The sequence below is a fragment of the Heterocephalus glaber genome, unplaced genomic scaffold (assembly GCF_053883595.1).
Source record: "Heterocephalus glaber isolate CG9 unplaced genomic scaffold, H.glaber_assembly_v1.0 deba00001687, whole genome shotgun sequence".
In the NCBI taxonomy this organism is placed as follows: domain Eukaryota; kingdom Metazoa; phylum Chordata; class Mammalia; order Rodentia; family Bathyergidae; genus Heterocephalus; species Heterocephalus glaber.
Window position 1 is genome coordinate 20,102,676 of NW_028258412.1, and position 25,013 is coordinate 20,127,688.

The 25,013-nt window shown below is 38.4% G+C and overlaps 1 protein-coding gene across 8 annotated transcripts in view; it reads left to right on the forward strand.

The window, feature by feature from the left end:
- Nucleotides 1-25,013, forward strand: part of Tmem116 (transmembrane protein 116) — a 187,816-nt gene that overhangs the window by 88,986 nt on the left and 73,817 nt on the right. For 2 of the 8 annotated variants that reach the window (XM_013071776.3, XM_004843778.4), the window contains exon 11: nucleotides 753-9,200. The exons of 5 other annotated variants lie outside the window; for them this stretch is intronic. In XM_013071776.3, coding sequence (XP_012927230.1) covers nucleotides 753-959 — 207 coding nt within the window. In that variant the 3' untranslated portion in view covers nucleotides 960-9,200. Of the gene's footprint in view, nucleotides 1-752; nucleotides 9,201-13,654; nucleotides 24,425-25,013 lie in introns of those variants that run through there. One more of the 8 variants, XM_087198412.1, reaches the window with a different exon arrangement.

The following is a 25,013-nucleotide window of genomic DNA, read 5'->3' on the forward strand; positions in this document are numbered from 1 at the left end:
GTTATGAAATGCTCAGTTACAAAAAATATGAAAATTGGGCCAGGGATTTAGCTCAGTGGTTCCACCCCCTGCCTTGCAAGCACAAGGTACCGAGTTTGATCCCCGGAACCCCCCACACCCATGAAAATTTTCTCAGAGGCAAGGTAGATGCTTTAGTAAAAGTGCTACAATGCACTCCAGAGCATATGTATCGCTGGTCAACTTTGTTTTATTTATGTGTTTTGGGGGCAGTAAAAATAAAAACCCAATATCTACCAGGGCATATTCTTAGGAAACACTGGTAGTAAATTAAGTGGGTAGTGAAGGGGGGATAATGGAATGATTATTGTTTTCCTCCTTTATCAGACTGAAGAACTTTTTAGACTATCCAAGTATAGGCCAGTTTGGGGACTTCTGGACTATCTAACTGATAGGGCAGTTTTCTCTGAGAAATGGGTCAATAAGAGGGGCATCGAAGCCACTTCATTGACCTTTTGTGTATACTAAGGAATATGACTAAATCTTAGTCATCTCTAGTCCAATGCTATCCAACAAGCTGGGGATGGTGGTACATGCCTATAATCCCAGCACTCAGGAGGCTGAGGCAGGAGGATGGCCACGAGTTTGAGGCCAGCCTGGGCTACATAGTGAGTTCAAGGCCAGCCTGAACTGTATAACAAGGCCCTGTCTCCAATAAAAAAGGGTCAAGGGTATTATTCCTGGATCTCTGCAAACCTGAAGGATGGGCTCCATCACTCCTTCATCTCCTCCAGGCTCTAACAGCAACATCCCAGGGTCTGCTCAACTGTGGAGTGTATGGCTGGACACAGCACAAATTCCACCAACTAAAGCAAGAGGCTCGGCGAGATGCAGATACGCAAACACCATTGTTATGTTCACAGAAGAGAGTCTATAGCAGGGGCCTAGATCCACTGGAGTCCACTGTTGCTTTTGCTACCAGCTCATCCACCATTCTTTGAAACTGTAATACTGGAACATTCAGGAACTGGAGTTATTTCACACTAATCGATTGAAAAGAATGTTGTGGGGGACACGTTATGCATCTTTTCTAAGCATGCCATAGACTTCAGAACTGAAAGGAAATATAGTGCCAGAGTTAGCAGCTATTCTAGGTGAATTGGGAAGGATCTTTCCAGTTACACTTTGTTCATAGAGATAAAGACACTTTCTGTCTAAGAGATAGACTCATGCTACTTTGATGGATATTAGATTTGTCTAAGTCTCTTCTAGAAAAAATAAATTCCAGGTTCTTATTTATATATGTCTTTTCCAGACTCTACTCCATTGTTGCAGTGCAAGGAGGGGGACATGCAGCAACTTGCTCAGGTCTTGAGATTGCTATTGCATTTTCTGAGAGTGAATGTGGAATCTGGTTTTCTTTTCTTTGAAGAGTTTTGAAATTCAGAAGCAGTTAGGAAGACAATTATTTTAAAAAGTGACAGCAGGACCCTTAGTTTCATATGTTTAGATCTGTTTTAGGGCTTGAACAAAAGGAAAATCCTATACTAGAAAATTAAGACCAATCTTTTGAAGTCACAAGGATAATAAAATTTAAGGAAAATTGAAATTTTAAAAATCCTTTATGAAGCAGTAACTCTCAACTCTCATTTGCAAGCAGAATTAAAAGATTGGTTTCATAATACCCAGACATGTAAAATTAGATTGACCTATATTAACTTGCTATTATTATAAGTAAAAATGTCTCAGGTAGTTCATTTCACATGGTCCAACCTAATAGCAAGTGCAAAACATATGTTTATAGAATGAATGAGCAAGTGATGATGAACGACTAATAGGTACAATTTGAACCTTTTGGAAATGAAAAAGTTTCCAAATCACAAAGCATCATTAAGAGGTAGGAATGTCTGTCTCACCTGTTTTTTCTCTCTCAAATCATATAACAAATATATTGGTCTCTCCAGTTAAGATATGAACAAGGCCAGTTTAAGATCTGAGCATCGTGTACCATGTTGCCAAAAAAGGGAAAGCTAAATGGACAATATGACTGGAATGATAATCAACCAAGACATTGGAACTAATAGGCAGATACTTCTGTCATGATAAATTCTTTCCAAGGTAAAATCTTTAAGATTAGAGAAATTGACCAGATTAAGCAGGATTCTCTGAATAGTAAATTCTAAAGATCTTTCCAGAGGAGTTCTTTAGAAATATTAGGTAAATCAGTAATAGTTCTTGAAGTTTTAGGGCATGTGCTTCATGGACGTTATGGAGGGCCACCTGGCCTTACTCTGTCAAGATTACATCTTGAGGTTTCTCATTGTCCCAAAGCTCTGGTTTGGGACCTGATTTCAGGGTAGCACAGAACAAGAAAGATCACCTCACCCAGGGAGCTTCTTTGATTTTTTTTTAATTTAAGAACTAAAAAGCATTTATCATATAGAAAAATAGATGGAAGCATGAAAGAATGCCCATCTCCATAGTCCCTGAAGGGGGCCAGACCTAAGAAGTCCAATTCTCTTTTTTTTTTTTTAAACCAGGGATCTAACTCAGGACCTTGCACTTGCGAGGCAGGTGGTGGAACCACTGAGCTAAATCCAAGACCCAAGTCCAATTCTTAAAAGATCGTTTTAGTATTACTTTGTATTGGCTTCTATTATCTGAAAAAAAGGTAATTAGAAAATGCTTGTCAAGAGCAGTATCTTGCTGCTCTGTTGAGTTTTTTATTTTCATTGATACTGGTCTTAGATATTCTGTGGATGTAGGCAGACAAAAAGATAATAGGAATAAGAAATAATAAGACTCTCAACAAGACCCAAATTAGGATTATCAGTTTCTTCTCATACTGAGAGTCATGTGATATGTAGAGCTGGGTCACTCTTCAGACTATTCCAATAGCCCTAGGAGAGATATATCCATAAACACAAGGAGTTCTTAAAATTGTTGCAAACATCCCTCCCATGACACTTTTTCAAGTTGCAGTCATAGTGAAGTGCAATGATATCTAAGTAGGTTTGATGATACAGATTTTCCATGGATCACATGAACTACAATCTTTTATCTCCCCCTTATCAGCCCTGTCTACAGCTTCAAAAATCTCTACACTGCTATACTTCATGTCTTTCTTGGGGAACTAGCTAAGTTTTTAATTTTTTTCAGTATGTAGGAGCCTTGGATGCTTTTGCATAGCAGTCTTAATATTTTACATCTTTGCCCTTGTACTTGCTGAAAACCTTACACATTCTTTCAGGCTCATGGCCTTTCCAAACTTGTTCTGTTAGTAATAATATCAGTGTTTCCAGGCAATCACTGTGCTCTTTCCCCAGATTTTACTGCACTGATTGTCCAGGTTTCTGCCCTGGTCCTGGTAACCATAACTGTGTTCTTTGCAAGGGTACCACCTTGCTTGTGTGTATCTGTCTGGCAACATGTGGATGTGCTATTACAGTACTGAAAGGTCATACTCATCTACCTTGAAGTAGAAATATGTAGTTCTTTTAGAAAGTTATATTTTTTTGCATTAGGATCCAAATGCATAATCTGAACCCTTTTTTGGGCAGGGGGTGGTACCAGGGATCGAACTGAGGACCTTGTGCTTGCTAGGCAGGCAGCGGAACCACTGAGCTAAATCCCCGGCCCATGAACCCTTTTTTAGTCAGCATGAGAGCAGACAACAGTGATCATTCTGATAATGAAGCTGCCACAGTCACATTCTTCTCCTTTATTCAATCTTGTTCTTACAAAATGGCTTTCCAGAGGAGCTTTAGAGCTCAGGTTTATTAAACAAATACCCATTGTGTTTATATAACAGCTGGTGAAAGTAATGGAAGCTGAACTGCTGAAGCTCACATTTACAATAATGAATTCATTGCATTGTACAGAGGTTCTGGCCCTAACAATTATAAGTCATGTTATGTTGGGGCCAACCTCATGAGCCACAAGAACTGAAAAATTGGGTATGGATAATGGTTGCTTTCTTAGCAGTACAGACACCACTGAGAAATACATGGCTCTTATACTTCCCAAGACTTGGGCCATTGATCATATAGACAGCACTATGTTGCACACTTCCCATAGGATGCGTTGAAATGTTTTCTGTAGATTCAGGGATATTTGAACTAGTTTTCTCTCTGACCATGTCTTGAACTTCTTGCACATTTACCTCCTTCATGTAACATTTGACCAATACATGCACATCTGTTCACATACATTGTCTGACTAGTCATATTATTTCACATTAAGAACCACTTATTGTCAACTATAATAAACATTTATACAGATTTTGAGAAAAAAATATATATCTTAGGTTCTGCCTTTTATCTTTGCTGAGACAAAATACCCAACACCCAAAGTTAAAGGAGGAAAAGTTTATTGTAGCTCACAGTTTGTTATAGAGGCTTCAGATCATAGTTGGCTGGATCCAAGATAGGGTGGCATGGCAGAGGGGCATCTCAGAGCAGAAGCAGTTCATGCTGTGCAGAAGGCAACAAAGCAGCGAAGTAGTGAACCAGTAAGTGACAACAGCAGCCTTCTTTTTGTCCCTTATATGGTATCCAGGCTACTTGCCCTTGTGGTGGGTAGCACCCACTGTACAGTGGGTAGTACCCCTCAGGGAGGGACACCCTTAATCCTAGCATTGCACCATGAATCAGTCTCAGCATCACAGCCTTAATTCCTGTATCACACACTCTAGATCCAGCCACCTCTGAAAACCCCCACTGTGACCGCATGAGGCTTTAGGGGAGCATCTAGATACAAGCCATAACAGGCTGTCCTGTAGAGCAAGTTCTGCTCTAATATTGTGAAGTGGGCTGGGGATTTAGGTCAGTGGTTCTGTGCCTGCCTTGCAAGTGCAAGGACCCAAGTTCAGTCCCCGGTACCAAAAAAAAAAGTTTAATGATCTAATATTGTGAAGTTGTTAAGAGTTCATCTCCACTGACTGCACAGGACTCACCTGATTTCACAGATATGTTATAAACCATATATAAAACACATACTTAAAATTGTCTAAGGTATATATAGGCTTGATGCCAAAAATAGTGTAGTGTAAAGTCAGAATTCCCTTTAACCCTGAGGAAGTGCTGATAGTCACAAAAGAATCTAGGTAACCCACTAAATATCTGTTATAGGTTTCGTTGCCTGCTGTGCAAGCTCAAGGACCCGAGTTTGATCCCTGGTACTAAAAAAAAAAAAAAAATCTATTATAGTAGCAGCCATTCTATATAAAAGGCATGTCCAAACTTGGGGATGTGATTGGATCATAGAGCATGATACTTGTCCATAGATTAGTCCACTAATGAGTTTATAGCTAAAGAGGATTTGGGAGGTGAAGCCTGGTTGGAGGAGGTGTGTCACTGGGGACATGGCCTGGAAGGGTGTATCTCCCTCATTCCTCCTTTGATCCCATCAAAGGGATCCATTTTGATGGGTATAGACAGGGAATTTATTGGTAAACAATCCTTTATTTTGCTTCAAGTTAATAATACAGTATATCCCCATGAAGTTGTGTTCAAAATTCGCGACTTCACTTGTTCATGGATTTTTCCTTAGAATCTAACTAGTAATTGTTCACGGAAACTCCCTCAATTTTGTGGAAATCACAAATATTTTAAGCAGGTTTTTTTTTGGTACTGGGAATCTCACAATTCTTTTTTTTGGCAGAAAGTTTCCAAGTAGCCAATCTGAGAGCGTAATTCAGTTCTCCTCACTGCTGATTGGCTGCTGTCCTGTAATCCATCTCCAGAAGATGCACCAGCATTCCCCACATCATACCAGGTTGCAGTATCGCACGTAGCTATCTCAAGTGTTCTCGGTTTTGTTCTTCTTAAAGCTCTAAGATCCCTAAGATGCCACCAAAATGCCCTGTACTTTCTAAGGCTTTATTAATACAGTGTTTTATTAAATTACATAGCTGTGGGAAACATAGCACATTTAGGGTTTAAACTATAAAAATAGGCATTTTTCTGACCATAACTGAAATTTGCAGTTTTTCACAGTTCACAGGTGTTCTAGGAACGTAATCCCCCATGAGGTCCACTGTGTCCTATATTTTCTCCTGTGGACAGAATTGCCTTAATTACTTTCTTTGTTGCTGAGACACAATACCTGAAACTCACAAGTTAAAGGAGAAAAGATTTATTTTGGCTCACAATTTGTAGCAATTTCAGTCCATGGTCAGCTGGTTCCCAGGCCGGGTAGCACAGCAGAGGGTATGGTAGAAGAGAAATAGCTCATCACTTGTCAGTGAGAAACAGAGAGATGGATCAAAGGAGGAATGAGGGAGATACACCCTTCCAGGCCATGTCCCCAGTAACACACCTCCTCCAACCAGGCTTCACCTCCCAAATCCTCTTTAGCTATAAACTCATTAGTGGACTAATCTACAGACAAGTATCATGCTCTATGATCCAATCACATCCCCAAATCCATACCTATGAGTGCATGAGGCTTTTAGGGGACATCCAGATGTAAACCATAACAAGGAACTATGCCACTTTTTTAAACTTTTTCTTCCAGTCCTCTGAACATTGTCATGTTCCTAGGTATGACTATTTGATAATACAGAAGTTCTCACAACATATCCCTTGAAAAAGAGTCACTATCAGCAATAAGATAACATGTTACAGCCTGACTTAAGAAGGACCTATTCTCAAACACTCCATAATGAGAATTCTTGAACAAAAAATTATTCCAAACTTTTCCTGTGTCTACTTGATTTCATAGAAGGGTCAGGAGGAAGGTAGAGGAACATTGGGGATGTTATTGTCATGGCTCAAGTGAAACGGCCAATGATTCTTGACCTCTGTATCTCACTTTCCTTCCCTGGACCCAAATCATTTTCAGTAGTTCAGTTGTTTGGTCAAAGCTCAAAGCTATGCTGGCTGCTAGAACGATAGCCATTCCTCAGTATTACATGATAACACCTGCCTTTCAACTGTGCTGCTGCTGCTTCTCCTCCTCTTTCTGCTTCTTGATTGACAAAAGTGAGATGTTTGGGTTCTAAACTATTATTATGTTAGAATTCATCTCTCTGCCCACTATCACCACTCCTATTCAATATAGTTCTGGAAACATTAGCCACACCAATTTGAAAAGAGAAAGAAATAAAAGGAATAAAGATAGGAAAGGAAGAAGTTAAATTGTTATTATTTGCTGACAATATGATACTTTATGTAGAAGACCCAAAAAACTCGGCCAAAAGACTTCTAGACTTAATTGACAGATTCAGTAGAGTAGCTGGATACAAGGTCAGCACTCAGAAAACAATAGCCTTCTTGTACACAAATAACAGACTCACTGAGAGAGAAATTAGGGAAACAATTCCTTTTACAATAGCATCCAAAAAAATGAAATATCTAGGAATCAACCTAACAAAGGAAGCAAAAGACCTCTACACTGAAAACTACAGCACTCTGAAAAAGGAGATCAAGGAGGATATAGGAAAATGGAAAGACATCCTTTGTTCCTGGGGAGGAAAAACCAATATAGTGAAAATGGCCATACTTCTAAAACCTACTGTATAGATTTAATGCAATGCCGATTGAAATTTCAACAATATACTTCACAGAACTAGAGAAAACAATCCAAAAATTCATTTGGAACCAGAAGAGACCTAGAATAGCAAAAGCAATTCTAGGCAACAGAGACATGGCTGGGGGTATCACAAACCCCCAATTTGATAGTATACTACAAAGCTACTGTGATAAAAACAGCATCGTACTGGCAAAGAAACAGACCCGAGGATCAGTGGAATAGATTAGAAGATGCAGAAACAACTCCAGACATACTCAGCCACCTCATCTTTGACAAAGGAGCCAACCACCCTCATTGGAGGAAAGATAGCCTATTTAATAAATGGTGTTGGAAAAACTGGCTTTCAACCTGCCAAAGAGTAAAACTAGACCCATACCTACCACCATGCACTAAACTAAGATCGATGTGGATTAAAGATCTAAATATTAAGACAGAAACACTAAACTTGCTGGAAAATAAGTTAGGTAGAACTCTTGAAGACATTGGCATAGGAAAAGACTTCATGAACAAAACCTCAGTAGCACGGGAACTAGCAGAAAGAATCAACAACTGGGATCTCATCTTATTAAAAAGCTTCTGCACTGCAAGAGAAACCACCAACAGAGCTGAGAGACAACCTACAATGTGGGAAAAATTTTTTAGCAGCCGTACCTTAGATGAAGGACTACTATCTACAATATATAAAGAACTGAAAACAATCAGACCCCCTTAACTTAAAGACCCAATTCAAAAATGGGCATCTGAAATGAACAGACATTTCTCAGACAAAGAAGTAAAAGCAGCAAATAAGCATATGAAAAAATGTTCAACATCACTGGTCATTCGAGAGATGCAGATGAAAACAACACTGAGATTCCACCTCACCCCAGAAAGGATGTCTGCTATCAAGAAATCAACCAATAACAAATGGTGGCGGGGGTGTGGGGAGAAGAAAGGAACCCTTCTCCATAGTTGGTGGGAGTGCAGACTTGTGCAACCACTGTGGAAATCAGTATGGAGATACCTCAAAGAACTAGGACTAGAGGTCCCATTTGACCCAGCTATTCCCCTGCTGGGGATCTTCCCCAAAGAATTAAAAGAATCATACCACAGCGATATATGTGCACCCATGTTTATAGTGGCACAGTTCGTAACAGCTAAAGCTTGGAAACAGCCCAAGTGCCCATCAACTGGAAACTGGATAAAGAAGATGTGGTTCTTTTATAAAATGGAGTACAACTCAGCCATAAAGAACGAGAAACTAGCGACATTTATAGCTAAATGGATAAATAGGACACACACGTGTAAATACCGAATAGTATCTCTAGTTGGAGAAACTGAAAGTGTAAATAAGGATTAAAATGATTAAAATGAATAATTGATAATTTGAAATAGGAAAATATACAAAGGTGTAGGGGAAGTGGGAGGGGAAGGGGAAAGGAAAGAAGGGAAAGAAAAAATTATGAGAAAAAAATTGAAACAATTTTTCCCTATGTAAATAGGGAAGGGTGGAGGGGGTGAAGGGAGGACAGGGAATGGGGAAAAAATAAGAACCAAGATACATCATGTACAGGTACAAGATCCCAATGATAAATGTAAATGTATTGTATACCTAAAATGTACCAATAAAAGAATTTAAGCAAAAAAAAAAATTCATCTCTCCTTTTAGGTCCAATGTTTGCTTTGTATAACTGTGTACTCCCATTGGAGAAAATAATATGTACAAGTATTTTCTGTTGTTAAAATTGTCCTTTTGTTATTATTTTATGACCTTTGTCGTTTTTTAAAGTTTTTTAATTGAAGCTTTAGTTGCAGAAGTATAGCTAATCTGCTCACTTTAGTTTCATGTGCACAGTTTGTCTTTTTCCACCTCTTCACTTTCAGTGCACCTGTACCTTTACTGGTGAAGTGAGTTTGTTTTAGGCAGCACATAGTTGGTTTTATTTTCACCAGTCAGTCAGTATGTGCCTTTTAATTGGGGAATATAATGTTTTTACATTCAAGGTTATGAACCAGGCATGGTGCCACACATTGCTAGTTTTAGCACTCAATACATTGAGGCTGGAGGAGCACTGGAACTTAAAAACACCATGGGTAACTCAGTGAGAACTTGTCTCAAAAAATACATTCAAGGGCTGGGATGTAGCTCAGTGGTACTGCACCTGCATTACAAACCCAAGGTCCTGAGTTTGATCCCCAGTACCAAAACAAAACAAAACAAATTCAAGAATATTATTCATAGGGCCGGGGATTTAGCTCAGTGGCTCCACTTCCTGCTTCACAAGTGCAAGGTCATGAGTTTGATCCACGGTACCAAAAAAAAAATATTATTCATAAGTAAAGACATACTCTTGTCATTCTTTCAATTTTTTCTACTTCCTTCATGTATCTGTTCTTCTCTTGTTCATCTTTGTGACTTGGTGGCTTTCTGTACTGATAGGGTTTGATTCTCTTTCTCTTTTGTGTTACTTGCTGTACTGTTGAGTTTTATGTTTCATGATGGTAGTTATCATCCTTTCATTTTTAAAAAAATGTTTATTTTTTTGATATGAGGTCTCACTATGTAGTTCAGGCTGGACTTGAACTCACTCTGTAGCATAGGCTGTCCTCAAATTCGTGGTGATCCTCCTGCCTTGACCTCCCAAGTACTGGGAATGAAGGCATGTACCACCATGCCCAGCCATCATTTTTTTTTTGGTACCAGGGATTGAAGCATCCTTTTCTTTTTTCTTTGTTTTGTTTTTGGTACTGGGGATTGAACCCAGGACCTCGCGCTTGCCAGGCAGGTGCTGTGCCACTGAGCTATATCCCCGGCCCCTTTCATTTTTAATAGAGGAGTTCCTTAAGCATTTTTTGTAGGGCCAGTCAGGTGGTGATGAATTCCCATTCTGAAGAATAGCCTTGCTGGGTATATTCTTGGTGGTTGGCACTTTTCTTCTTGCAGAATTTTGAATAATCATTCCATTCTCTGATGGCTTATAAGGTTTATACTGAGTCTAATGGGAATTTCCTTATAACAGATTTGATGCTTTTTAAAAAAATGTTTTGTCTTATACTTTTGACAGTTTGATTATAATATGCCTTGGAGAGAATCTTTTCGGGTCAGATTTAGTAGGGGTCTTTCGAGCTTCCTTGGATATAATGTCAATATCTTTCCCAAGATTTGAAGAGTTTTCAGTAAATATTTCATTGAATACATTTTCCCTTCTCTTGTTCTAGAATCCTGATAGTGGAAATATGTGCTCACTTAATGGTGTGTCATAAATCTTAAAAGACTTTTTTTTTTTCACTGAGCTGCATTCCTGGCCCATTTTTTATTTTTTGAGGCAGAGACTTGTTAAAATGCCCAGGCTGGACTAAAACTCAAAACTTTCCTACCTCAATCTCCCAGAGTGCTGGGATTACAGACATGCCCCACTACAACACCTTCTTTATTCTTTTTAATTCCCCTTTCCCTTTCTTTTCTTTTTCTACTTTTCTTTCTCCTCTTCTTCTTCCTCCTCCCTGGGCTATTTTTTTTTTCTCTTTACAGTACCAGGGATCCAGCTCAGGACCTTGCACTTACGAGGCAGGCACGGCACCACTGAGCTAAATCCCTGGCCCATACTATTTTTTTAATTCATTAAGTTTAGTGGTACATTTTATGTATACAGTATGATGACATTCATCATTGGGAATTTGTACCTTTACATGCTATATCTTGGTTCTTATTTTTTTCCCATTCCCCTGCTCTCCTTTCAACCCCTCCACCCTTCCCTAGTCACAAAGACTTTGTTTCCATTTTTTCCTTTTCTCATACTTATTCCTTTCCCCCTTTCCCCTACCCCTCCCACTTCCTCCTTGGACCTTTTCTTCCTATTTCAAATGATCTATTCTACACTTTGATCCTTATTTACACTTTCAGTTTCTCACACAAGAGAAACTATTCAGTATTTACACATGTGTATCCTATTTATTTCACTTAAGAGTATGGGTCCCCAGGCTATTTTTAAAAACTTGTCTTTAAGCTTAGAAATTTTTTCTTCTTCCTGATCAATTCTGCTTTTGAGACTTTCAACTGCATTTTTTATTTTATTTATTGAGTCTTTTAGCTCTAAGATTTCTGATTGGTTCTTTTTTTATGTTTCTCTGATGAATTTTTCATTCATATCATGAAGTGTGTTGCAGTCAGGGTTTGCAAGGGAAATAGATTTAATGCAGGACACATGATTTATAGGATTATTTTATAATAGTCCCCCCAAAAGTCAAATACAATGGAGTGCAAGAGATTTAGACATGCACTAGAGACCCAAATAATCTAGCCAAGGGCCTGGATCCCACAGCAGTGTCCCACACAAGTCCAGCTAAAGGCCTAGAGTCCAAGGGAATGTCCTCCATGAGTCCAGCCAGTGGCTTAGAGCCCATGGCAATATCTTATGCAAGTCTGTATTGAGAATCTTCACCTAAAGGCCCAAAGGCCAGTGGTGGAAGCTAGAAAGCCTGTGGCAGTGGGGTGAAGGATCTGTGCCACCAGGCTGAAGGATCTACACTGGAGCCAGGAAGTGATGCTCACAGCAAAGATCAGAGCTCCCCTGAGGAGAGCAGTAGCCATTCCCAGCAACAGTGAGGACCTGAGCTCCTCCTACAATGAGAAAACAGTCAAGTTTGCATCAGGAAAACCACCCACAGCAAGCTTCTCCAAGAAAATCAACAGCCAATGATCTTCCTCTCCAGTTCTCTTTTCATGCCATTGGCAACAATTCTCTCAGGTGGGTCTTCCATGCCCAGACCACGCTGATTCAGTTCAGCTGGGTGTTCCAAGTTGACCATTAGTTAATCCACCTCAAAGTGTCTTCCTAATTTCATTGAATTACCTGCTTTCTCTTATATCTCTTTAAGTTTCCTTAAAATTTTCTCTTTTGAATTTTTTGTCAGGAAATTCATCTACTTCATTTTCTTTATGATCTATTGCTAGAGTTATTGTCTTCCTTTGGAGGAGTCATGTTATCTTGTTTTTTAATGCTTCTTGTATCCCTATGTCAGTATTTGTGAATCTGGTGGGTCAGTTGTTTCTACCAATTTAATAGGTTGGCTTTCACAGTAAAAGACTTTCTGCTGGTAATGAATTGCCTTTATGCTGACAAGGTATTTGTTGGATGTGTTACACTGACTTGGTTTCCAGGTGGGTGTTTTAGTGTCCACATAGCCTCCTTAGCTGTAGTCAACATTGATAATGTATACAGGTATCTCAGTGGCCTGGGCTGGGAGGGTTAGGGGATTGCACTGTCAGCTGGGATGCAGCCTTGTTAGGTAAGGTAGGCTCTTTGGTGGCTCTAGGCATGGTGTGCCTTGCTGCAGTTATGGGGTGCCTTGCTGCAGTTATGGGGTGCCCAGCAGTTTCTGTAGGTTGTATGAGGGTGGGGCCACCCTGGTGGGCTCAACTGAGTGTGGTACAGTATGCCTTATAGTAGAGTCAGGTACTTGTCAGTGTCTGAGGGCCGCATGGGGGCCAGGCCACACCATTGAGCTCAGATGGGGCCCTCGTCATTGTCCAAGGGCTACATGTATGACTTTATGAAGCATATGGTGGCTGACCTTCTCAGGAAATTCTGCCTAGTTGCTTCCCAGGGCACAGGGTTTGTGGGCAGGGCTGAAAATCCAGGTGCTGCCTGGGCTTATGGGAGGGTAGGTAGGACTGACTGGCTGGTTTGCGGGGCAGGATAGGGGAGCTGCTAAGGGCAGCTATTTGGCTGCTTCACAAGACCAAGGAAATGGTAGGTTTTTAAATAGTCTTCATGCTGGGTGGAAGAGGAAACAATACGGGCTATACTCTTTCTTCAGAACAATGCAGTGACATGGTGACTAGGCAACTCCACAGCATGAGCTCAGGGCCTGCGAAGACCACAGGTTTCCCCAGTAGTGAATGCCTTAGGTGTCAATAGTGTGAGTGGGGACTGTCAGCTTCTTCCTGCTTACTCTTTTTCTCCCAAGCAGTGTCTCTTTTGGTAAAGGACTGATCTTAAGAGACAGAACAGTAGATTCTGTGTGCTTAGTTCCCTTTTTTTTTGTTGTTCCCTTTTTAAAGCCATCATGTATCAACATCCTCTGCACTATCTCTGCCACATTCCCACTGCATTCTGATGCTCAGCGTCAAACCCTGTAGTGAAATAGTTGTTTTGTTTTGTTTTGTTTTGTTTTGTTTCAGGGTTGTGTTATATTGCCCAGGCTGGCTTTGATTTCCTGGGATCAAGTGTTTCTTCTGCCTCAGCCTCCTGAGTAGCTGGGACTACAGGCATGTACCACCATCCCTGATTTCCTTTTGTTCCTTTATTAGGGAAGGAAGCACACCTGCCTCCTGGAATGATTTCAGAGTATCCCCATGTTTATGTGGGGGGCTGCAAGCATTTTAACATATGAACCATCCCTCCTTACATAGATTTAGGTGCCAATCCATGATTTCCCTCATAAAGCTTCCTTCCTCTTGTCCACTTTGTTGGTCTCCTGGCCAGCTTACCAGTTATTTTAGAAATACTTGGTTCTAGTGTATGACAGCTGGCCCCAAGGTGCTGTGAGACTTAAAAAAAAAAAAAAAGTCAGATCCAGAATTTGATGAAGTGCAATTTACCAGGGATTTACTGATAAAATCATAGCCCCAGGCAATGGCAGGAACTGAACCCCACAAATTTGTGTCAGAAGTAAAGGGGGCTTATATAGTGGTCAAAATAAAAATGACTTCATCCAAACTTGAATGTACCTGGTTTATCTCAAAGTAAGATCAAAGATGTCAGCACAATCCTAATGCTGATGGTGCCAGAGTCCAGTCATAAAGCTCCACATACCAGTCTAACGATTTTACTTATAGTATGCTGGGAAACTATGCAGGGAAAACCAACCAGATTTCTCAGGAGTCATCATGGGCATCACACTTTGCAAAGATTGCAATAAAGTCCACCTAAATATGGAAATACAAAGATACTACATAGACATGGTAAAGATCACTTTCTAAAATCTAATGGCAAATAGCATATTAATTAGTAAAACAATGAAGATATTTCCACTTAAAATCTCTTTCCTTGCCTTTTTGTGCTCATCAATTTGAACTCTACTCCCAGCAGATTTTCCTCAGCATAAGACTTTGTCCTGGAAGAATCATTTCAAAAGCTCACAGGCCTCAGATTTCTCTGGCTTCCTCCTACCTTACAATGGACTATTTGCGTCTCCCAGGAATGGAAGTGTTAAAAACCCTGCTCAGTTTCAGATTTTTTTTTTTAATTGGCTCACTGTGCTTTCCAGTATATGTTGGATTTTTAGGGGTTCTCCTGTTCTCAAGTCCAATAGGCACCCCATTACTAATCTCTGCTTTCTTCCTTATAAATATTAATACTACTCAGATCTTGGAATTGCCTATAATTTGTCTTTACCCATTCATATTTTGAAGTTTGTGGGATGCTCATCACTGTTTTTTTGTTATAACTGTTGTTTGTAGGTTTTCATTTTACTGTTTTAGTTTTTGTCTTTTTATGGGAGTAATATAAGGAGTTTATAAAAACTGTTGTTTCTGCCACCTCCTCTCCAATCTCCCTCCCTTTTTCATATTTAAATATGTGGCCTGGTTATTAAAAGACTAGAGGGTCAGGTGTAGTGAGTGGTGCACACCTGTATCCCAGCACTTGGGAGGCTGAGGCAGGAGGATCACTGAGAGTTCAAGGCCAGCCTGAACTACATAGCGAGACCCTTTCTCAAAAAAACCTAAATAAATAAATACTGTGTCCTACAGTAAATCCTTTTTCTCCCCATGAATTATTTGTGATGTAAGGCCTTAACAAAAACATTTTTAATTGAAGAGTAATGGAAATTTCCTACTCTATAATTAAAAATATTTATTCCGTCCTAGAGATCTGTTAAATTAGCCAAGCAGGAAGTCCTTTTCCCGAATATCTTGATGATGTTTTATTCGTATTACATCAAATACAGTAAGTGTTGATAAGCCCTAAGATCCCACTAAATCACTTCCTCTGAAGAGCTTATATATAATGTAAACTCATCTCCAAGATATAAATTTTTTTAAAAACATACTACTTATACATACACATATATGTAAAACAAAACTGTATATTTTATACCTAGAAGAAAGTTTAGAAAGACACTAAACTAAAAATGATTACCTGTGTGGAGATTGGGGAAGGTTTGATGTTAGGAATAGTTATAAAAGGGGACCTTACTCTAATATTTCATATTATTAACTTTTAACAATAATTTATAATACATAGTTTATTTACTATTGAATTCACCCTTTTAATGTGTATGATCCAGTGCTTTATCAACTATGCAACCATCCCCATAATCTAATTTTAGCATTTCTGTCACTTAAGAAAGAAACCTGTGCTGATTAGCAGTTAATCCTCATTGTCACCATTAGCTTCGTATATCCTAGTCCTAGGCAATCACTAATCTTTCTGTTATGTCTTTACCTATTCTGTTCACTTAGTATAGATGTAATAATAATACTATATGTAACTTTTTATGACTGGCTTTTTCCACTCAGGATAATGTTTACAAAGTTCATTCATATTATAGCGTGTATCAGTACCTCATTGCTTTTTATTGATGAATAATGGTCCATTATATGAATATTTCACATTTTATTTATTCATTGATCAGTTGTGGGACATTTGGATTGTTTCTTTTTGTGTGAATAATGCTGTTATAAACACGTACAAATTTTTTTATGGATATATACTTTCATATTTCTAGTGTACATAATGTGTGTATGAGTGGAACTGTGAAGTCATATAGTAACTAGATTTATTTAGCATCTTGAGAAACTACCGAACTGTGTCCCAGAGTGGCTGAACTATTTTGCATTCTCACCAACAATGTATGTGGGTTCCATTTTCTTTTTTGTGGGGGGGGTGTTCCATTTTCTTCACATCCAGAATTGTGCTTTTTATCTTTAGCATCTGTCATAGTTCCTAGCATATAAATATTCCTTGAATGTAAATATTTAAATGAGTAATGCAGAAATAAATGTACTGAAGTCAGATTTGTTTCTTTTTTTTTTTTCTTTTTGAGACAGAGTCTTGCTTTGTAGTTCAGGCTATATAGCCTAGGCTGGCCTCAAACTTGTGGCAGTCCTCCTGCCTCAGCCTCCTGAGTGCTGAGGTTACAGGAGTGCGCCACTACACCTGGCTTCAGATTTGTTACTTAATAGCAAATCACAGTGAAAATAAATTGCTTATTTTAACCATTGTTTTCTCAATTTTAATCATAAGTTGATCCAGAGTAGATCAGATTCCTTGGATTTATGTTATATATTTAGTAAATTGGCTATTATTTGGTCTTATGAACTTATGTTGTTCTATCAATGAACTTCAAATTTAGTCTGAAACATATCACCACTAATTTCATTTATATAATTTTATCATGCTTTCAAAGACAGATTATAGCACCCATGTTCATAGCAGCGCAGTTTGTAATAGCTAAAACTTGGAAACAGCCCAAATGCCCATCAACTGGAGACTGGATAAAGAAAATGTGGTTTTTTAATAAAATGGAGTACTACTCAGCCATAAAAAATGAGAAATTAGAGACATTTATAGCTAAGTGGATGCACATTGAGGCAATACTCTTAAGTGAAATAAATAGGACACAGATGTGTAAATACCGAATAGTTTCTCTGGTGTGAGAAACTGAAAGTGTAAATAAGGACTAAATGTATAATAGGTCATGTGAAATAGGAAGAAAAGGGGCAAAGGGGAAGGAAGTGGGAGGGCTAAGGGAAAGGATAGAAGGGAATGGGATTAATATGAGAAAATGGAAAAATAGGAACAAAATCTTTGTAAATAGGGAGGGCTGGAGGGGTTGAAGGGAGGGCTGGGCAAAGGTGAAAAACAAGAACCAAGAGAGACTATGTAAAGGTGCAAATTTCCAATGATGAATGTCATTATATTGTATACCTAAAATGTACCAATTATTAGAATGAATAATCGATAATGTAAAACAGGAAGAAAAGGTCCAAAGGGGTAGGGGTAGTGGGAGGCACAGGGGAAAGGAAAGAAGGGAAAGGGAAAAATGATGAGAACTGGAAAAAATGGAAATAAAGTCTTTGTAAATAGGGAAGGGTGGAAGGTGTGAAGGGAGGGCTAGGAATGGGGAAAAAATAAGAACCAAGATGCATTATATAAAGGTACAATTCCCAATGAGAAATGTAATTGTGTTGTATACCTACAATGTACCAATAAAAGAATTTAATACAAAAAAAAAGACAGATTATAAATACCTTCGGTTTAGGAAACATGTCATAATTTCTTTGTAATACCAGCAGTAATTGTAGTTATGTGCTGATAAGTGTTTGACAAGTAGTACTCTTGGTTTTTTAAACCCCACATTTATATCATTTGCTTATTTCTGTGGCACAAACACTCCCACCACCATGACCAATTTTCAGCTACCAGTGTGACATCAGTGAACACAAAGTTGGTAAGATATGACACAACCAGCTCTCTTACAAGTAGATATTGACTGGCTCTAGTACATTACTAATACCAGAGCGAAAAACTGACCGTGATATCAGATGACCTAAAATTCCAATTCTGACTCTACTGCTCATTAGCTACATGGTGATGTCAAGAAAAAAAACCCTCCCTTTTATGAGTCTGATATCTAATATAGAGATATTGCTGTTCACCTACATAACAGTTGTGTTATTAATAAGGAAAGACACGTGAAAGTACCTGTCCATAACATCTAATGGATGGTTAGGCATGTGGAGCTGAGATTAGAAATTCAGTCATTACCTTTTGGTCACCAAGCCCTAGGCAAAACTATATTTTATGAGACTAACTCAGCACCTTAATTTCCTTCTCTGAAGATTCTTCTTCTGCCTGCTCTACTAGATCCTATTTCTTGTATAATTTCCTGACAAGTTTCCTTTTCATCGGGTATTCAATCAAAATAGGTGTTGGAAGAAGACAGTTTGATTCAATTAAATATAGATGGAATCTTTATAAATCATAAAGCTAGGTCCTTATTTTGGAGGTAAACTACGATTAGGAACTTGTGGAGATTAAGAAGATGTTAAGTAAGCAGGAAATATATCTTCCTAATAATGGCTTAATTGCCAGGCATGGTGGCGCATGCCTGTAATCCCAGCACTCAGGAGGCTTGAGACAGGAGGAATGCTGCGAGTTTGAGCCCAGCCTGGGGTACATAGTGAGTTCAAGGCCAGCCTGAACTACCCTGCTCCAAAAAATATATATAATGACTTAACTGGTTAACAGTGTAGGATATGTAACAAAACAATGATAAGTGGAATAGATATTTATTGAATATTTATTTTGTTCTGGGAAATTTTATATATTAGTAATCTTTACAATAATCCTACAAGGTATTTATAATTTATCCAATTTTATGGTTGAAAACCAGTGCTAATGGAGTAAAACTGATTTATCCAAACTCACACAGATAAAAAAGGTGAGTAGAGATTCAAATCTAAATCACTACTACTTCACCCAGGCACTGGGCGCATGCCTGTGATCCCAGCATTTGGGAGGCTGAGGCAGGATTGCCATGAGCTCAAGACCATCCTGGGCAACATAGTAAATTTAAGGCCAATCTGAATTACATACCAAGACCTTGTCTCAAAAAACAAAATCAGTCAATCAATCTATGACTTCAAACCCAAATGTTATGACCAACTTCTGTTATTAGCATAGGGTTGGCCAGTGGGATAGGAAGTGCTCTCTCTATATTAGCAGTTTAGATTTTATCTTGGTGAGTGAATTGAAGGGGCACACAGTGAATTACTCGTAAACCTTAATCTAGTATCTGGGGAAAGATATTAATAATTTTCTTTCATAGAATGATGTCCTCTGAGGCTACCTCTATAAGGGCGTATAAGAGAAGGGAAGATTCCTGTAAATCTTATCAGCCTCATCCACTACTATTACTGAAAAATATTATCTGCAGAATTACTGTCTCACTGAATCAAGTAGGACATAACGCAGCCAAAACTTGAATTAACTCAGCAGAAAGATTTCCTGAAGCAGAATTCTGAAAAGTACTTCTTACCTGATCTGAGCTTTCTAAACATGTCTGCTGTCATTGTCCTGAAAGTTAAAAGAATTCTTTCAGGAGGCATGCTGCAGGAAAGAAAGTAATGAGCATGGGCCGGGGATTCAGGTCAGTGGTTTCGCCTCCTGCTGCGCAAGCGCAAGGACCCGAGTTCGATCTCCAGTACCAAAAAAAAAGAAAGCAATGAGCTGACAACATGGGTAGAGAATAGGGCCCAGAAGAAAATCCTAGACGTACTGTATTTTGATTTGTCCGTTTTGTTGGCATACTATTTGTAATGGCTAAAAGCAAAACACTGTAAAAATGTATGTCCATGTATAATAAAATGGAAAAACTATAGAAGTACTTAACATATGCCATGGAATAGGAATGATGTAGACTGTAGTATGATTTTGTGAACTTGCAGTTATGGAGAGGAAGTCAGTATTAAAAGGAATAAAAATAACGTTATTTCGTTTATAAAAGTTTACCCAGGGCCGGGGATTTAGCTCAGTGGTTTCGCCGCCTGCTGCGCAAGCGCAAGGACCCGAGTTTGATCCCCGGTACTAAATAAATAAATAAATAAAGTTTGCCCCAAAATACATATAATTATATGAACATGGACAGGGATATGGAAGGCTGTGCACTGAGCTTATGGTGATTTCCAAGAACAAAGATGGGAAAAGCTATAGCCAGCAAAGAGAAAATGATGAATGAAAGAAGTGAAAACAGCAACTTATAAAAGGAGGAACATCCAAAATAAAAAGGAGCATAGGGTAAGATTCCATCTTGTAAAAGTATCTGTGTCTGGGATTTTTGAAAATAGCAGGGATTACAATTTAGAAAATAAGAGACAACAGATAATTGACTCAACTCTTCAAGACTCCATAGGTCATGGTTCTCTAGGAGAGGTTAACTTCCAGCCATTTATGCTCCTCTGTATTTACCTGAAGCTCCTTCAGCAAAGACTAGGCCTCGAACTCAAGTTTGCTCACATCAAAATCCTCCTTCCTCAGTGGTCAAAATTATAGTGAACTAAAGCATGGGGTTTACTTTGTCCACCTTGAAGACAGCTCAGCAAAAAATTGAGCCAACCTGTATTAATCCTGTATTAACCATTCTAGCGAAGAATAGAATTTGAGGTTTACCTTTCCATAAAATAAAATCTCATAAAAAGACTCTCACACAAATAAAGGTAAATTTTGTCTCCATTTCTGATTAAACAAAAGCTAATGAGCCTTTGAAATGTCTATATTGGTAGTTCATTATGTCCACAAATTTCAAAGACCCAGAACTATCTCATAGATAGAGGAAAAAACCAAAGTATTTAGGTTCTTTCTCTCCCCAGAAGCCTCTGGAAATAGAGTTTCCATAACAAGACATTTGATGATGGAGCATACATATTTGTGGGAGAAGGATAAAGATTCCTTTCCTAATTTCAGAATAAATACTTGGCACCATATTACACAGATAATGCAGGTGTGATTTTCGAAAACTTCACAAAATTTTGAAAGGTTTATATCTAGAAGGAGGATGAAAATTTATAGTTGTTTACCATTTTACTTTTTGATTGGAGGAACTCTACCTTTGTTTTCTTGAAAAAAAAGCTTCTATGAGACTTTTGTACCCTTCCCCTACTCAACTATAGTGACAAAATTCTATTTAAGAATGAAATTTGGCTAGGTGTGGTGATACAAGCCTGTGATCCCAGGATTCTGGGAAACTTGAGGCAAGAGAATCACAAATTCGAGCCCAGGCATCCAGTCAACTTAGTGAGATCCCGTCTTTAATTTACGAGGCACCATGCCTGCGGTGTATGCGCAAGGTCCTGAGTTCGATTCCCAACACCAAAGGAAAAAAAAAGAAAAAAAAATTTTTAACTTTCCAATTAATTTATTTAAGTTCATTAACATTGGAAAACTATGTACAACAAAAAGACATGTTACTGTATTCCTAAAAGGACAAAGGAAAAGAAAATATTACATCTCCTACATTGTAAATCAGGACCAACACTAGTATTTCTTTTTCTTTTTTTTTTTTTTTTTGGTACCAGGGATCAAACTCAGGTCCTTGCGCTTGCAAGGCAAGCGACGGAACCACTGAGCTAAATCCCCAGCCCCACTAGTATTTCTTACAGAGACTCATCAACATGTTGCATACAGACATCAAAATTTAATTTCTCACACTGAAATGACAGTACTAGTGAGCATCATTCTAATATCGTAAAAAGCTCACAGTAAATTTTTTCAAATGACAGCATGTGAACTTGTGGTAATGAACATTTCTGAAACATATATCAAAGTGCGTGATACTTTGAACTGTTTTATGTGAACTGTGTCCCCAGGGCTGTGGAAGTGCGTGGCCCTGAATACCACCAACATTTGCTAGGTAGGTTTGTGTAGTAAACTATTAAGCAGCTGTTAGAAAGGAACAGTAAAGTAGCTGATACTATTATACAAGTTCCCTTGTCAAACAATGTGAAAAATGCCTAAAAACTTCAAATGCAAACATAACCTTTTGCAGAGTGTAAGATGTCAAGATAAAACCCGACAGTTAATCTGAAGCAAACATTTTAATATCATTCTTTACTAACTTGAAAGTAAACTTGCTTTTCATCTGATGCTTGATTTGTGAAATGCTGTATGTGTATCACAGCATTTTTAGTTTGTAAAACACATTATGTAAAAATCTGTTATATATAGTTGCAAAAAAGTGTTCTATTCAAAAATCCTTACTGTTCCACATATTACTTTATTTTCTCTTGCCATTTAGAACTTTAAAGGGAATAAATTATTGGGCCTCGAAAAAAAATTTTTTTAATTGGGGCTGGGCGTGGTGGTGCACACCTGTAATAATTCTAGCATTTGGGAGGCTGAGTTAGGAAGATGACTGCAAGTTGCAGGCCGGCTTGGACTACATAATGAGTTCAAGCCCAGCCTAAACTACATGAGACCATGTCTTAAAAAATCAAATAAATATATATATACATATATATTAAAATTTAAATTTAAAAATGAGCTGGGGATACAGCTCAGTGTAAAGGCCTAGGTTCAATCCCCATACCAAAAACAAAAAGTTTGGAGAAACAAAAAGATAAACTTTTTTCAAATAAATGTAACAATTTTCCTTGTGTGCAAAATAACATCCATCTGAGGTTACTCTGTTATCTGGATTTGAGGAAAACCTTATTTTTCCTTCAACCAAGCCCCAGACAACGAGTATTGACTCCAGTCTAGGAAAACATTCCCCTAAACCCTTAGTAGAACAACAGATGTCAGGTCAAGTCCAAACAGAGATGGCTGATGAGGAGGCAGGCATGACCTCTGGACTTCAAGAGCATTAATACCTCCAGCACCTGTGGATGTTTTTTCCACACTATAATTTCCCTTTGTTACCTTCAAAGCTAGAGAAAAATCTAGAGCCTGGATGTGGCTGTCCTTTGTGCAGCTGAGAGAAGCGCATGTGTCTTCACTGGCCTGAGGTAGCAGAAAGTACAAAAGTGGCCCAGAGAAGAAACTAGGGAAAGGATGGCAAGAAGTCACCATCAGGGGCCATGAGGAAGCACCTGGCTGGGTCCCAAGGATTTACCAACACAGATTACTGGACCATCTAAGTATTCCTCCCTGCCGTAATCTATCCTAATGGGCTTCAGCATTCTTTGGCTGAAGTTTGGGGTATTATAAACATTTTACAACTTCATGGTTTATAAAATTAGCAATATTGTATCCAAGCAAGATTTAAGTCACATACTGTCTATGTACTAGCAAGAAGCATCCTTCCCAAAGTACAGATATTATCCCATTTTTTTTTTTTCGAGCAGGGTCCCACTATATTGCTATCTTGCCCAGGATGACCTAGAAATCCTGAGCTCAACCCATTCTGCTGCCTCAGCCTCTGAGTAGCTTAAATTACAAAGCATGCGGCATAGTGTCCACCTTGCCCAATTTTTCAAAGTTTGCTTTCGTTAATTCATTCTCTTGGTAAGCATTTATTGAGCATCTATAGTAAGTTAGTCCCACAGACCCAAATGATGATACCAGATTGCCACTCCATACTATTAGGTTTAGTAGGAGGAAAGACTTAATCCATAATGACTACACAGTGCGATAAGTTCTTGAAAGAGATCAACGTACACTTCTAAGGCTTCTCTTTCAGTAGTTACTGAGAAAAAAGCCGTGTTCTAGGCTAGGGATAGCAAACCTTTTAGAGACTGAGTGCCAAACTGCAACCCCACACCCACTTACTTATCGCTAAGTGCCAACACTGCAATTAAACCTCAATACTGATATTTTAGTTTAGAAAAAACAACTTATACATTAACATCTTTTGTCCTAAAAGAAAAACACAGTGACACACATGCCATAGGTTTGCCACCACTGTTCTAGGCAATTAAAGCCATATCAAATGTCTTCTCCTTTTTACTGAAAGAACAGTCTCATGAGGAAGGGAGATTATAAATTCAGTCCTACTTGGGGAAGAATCCTGGTTATGCCACTTACTCTCTAGCTTGAGAGCATACTCTTTGATCACTGTTTCCTCATGTACAGGAAGTTTCATTGGGAAATTAAGAAGTTTTGTTTTTTGTAGCAATAGATATCAAACCCAGACTTCAGGTATGCTAGGCAAGAGCTCTACCACTGAGCTATATTCTCCAATCCTGAAAAAGGTTAACACAGAAAACCTAACACAGAATAAATGTTATTATTTTTGTCTCATGCCCTCTTCCCTGAGAAGTAACTGCAACCTCTAGAACTCTATTACTTATACTGAAAAGTTTCCTTCTGAGAGTCAGTGAGCAAGGTATTAATTTAAATAAACTTTTTAAATTTCATATATGCATTCAGTACTCTGGTAGGCACCCTATACTATTGTAAAATTAGTATAAATGCAGTTACCTAACTCGAGACAATGTTCATTGGCCTGGAGATATGAGAGGGGTGTGAAATTCATCAGTTGATAACTAGCAAAAAGGAGGGCTATGACAGCTTTCATGGAAGAAAAACTGTTTTAGGTAAAAATGGAATATGGCTGTACAGAGCACTGAGAAATACTGGGAAGTAGTGAATTGAATATGCATGTTACATCATATTACATATCTGATAGATTTGGAAAAGTGAATTCCTTCAATGCTGGCTTCTCAGCCCAGGGGCAATTAGGATCCTATTCCTTATCAGATGCATACCTCCTACATGCCTGCAAAACAAAATGAACTCAATAATTACACTACAGAGAACCTGAAAACATACCTAACTTGATTACACTTTTATTTTTGGATTTAAAAACTCCTCACTCAATGAATGCACCCTTGATAAGCCAAGTTACAATAATCAGTCACATGAACAGTTGTCCTTACAAAATAGATTGCTGTCATAAGAAATGAAAATCTCATAGATAGTAATAAATTCAGGAACAAATACTACTACATTTAAGCAACTACATGGAAGATAGCATGTCCTGAAAAACAGTTTCTGGTGACTGAAAAATATAGGCCCAAAGACACAAGGACATTAATG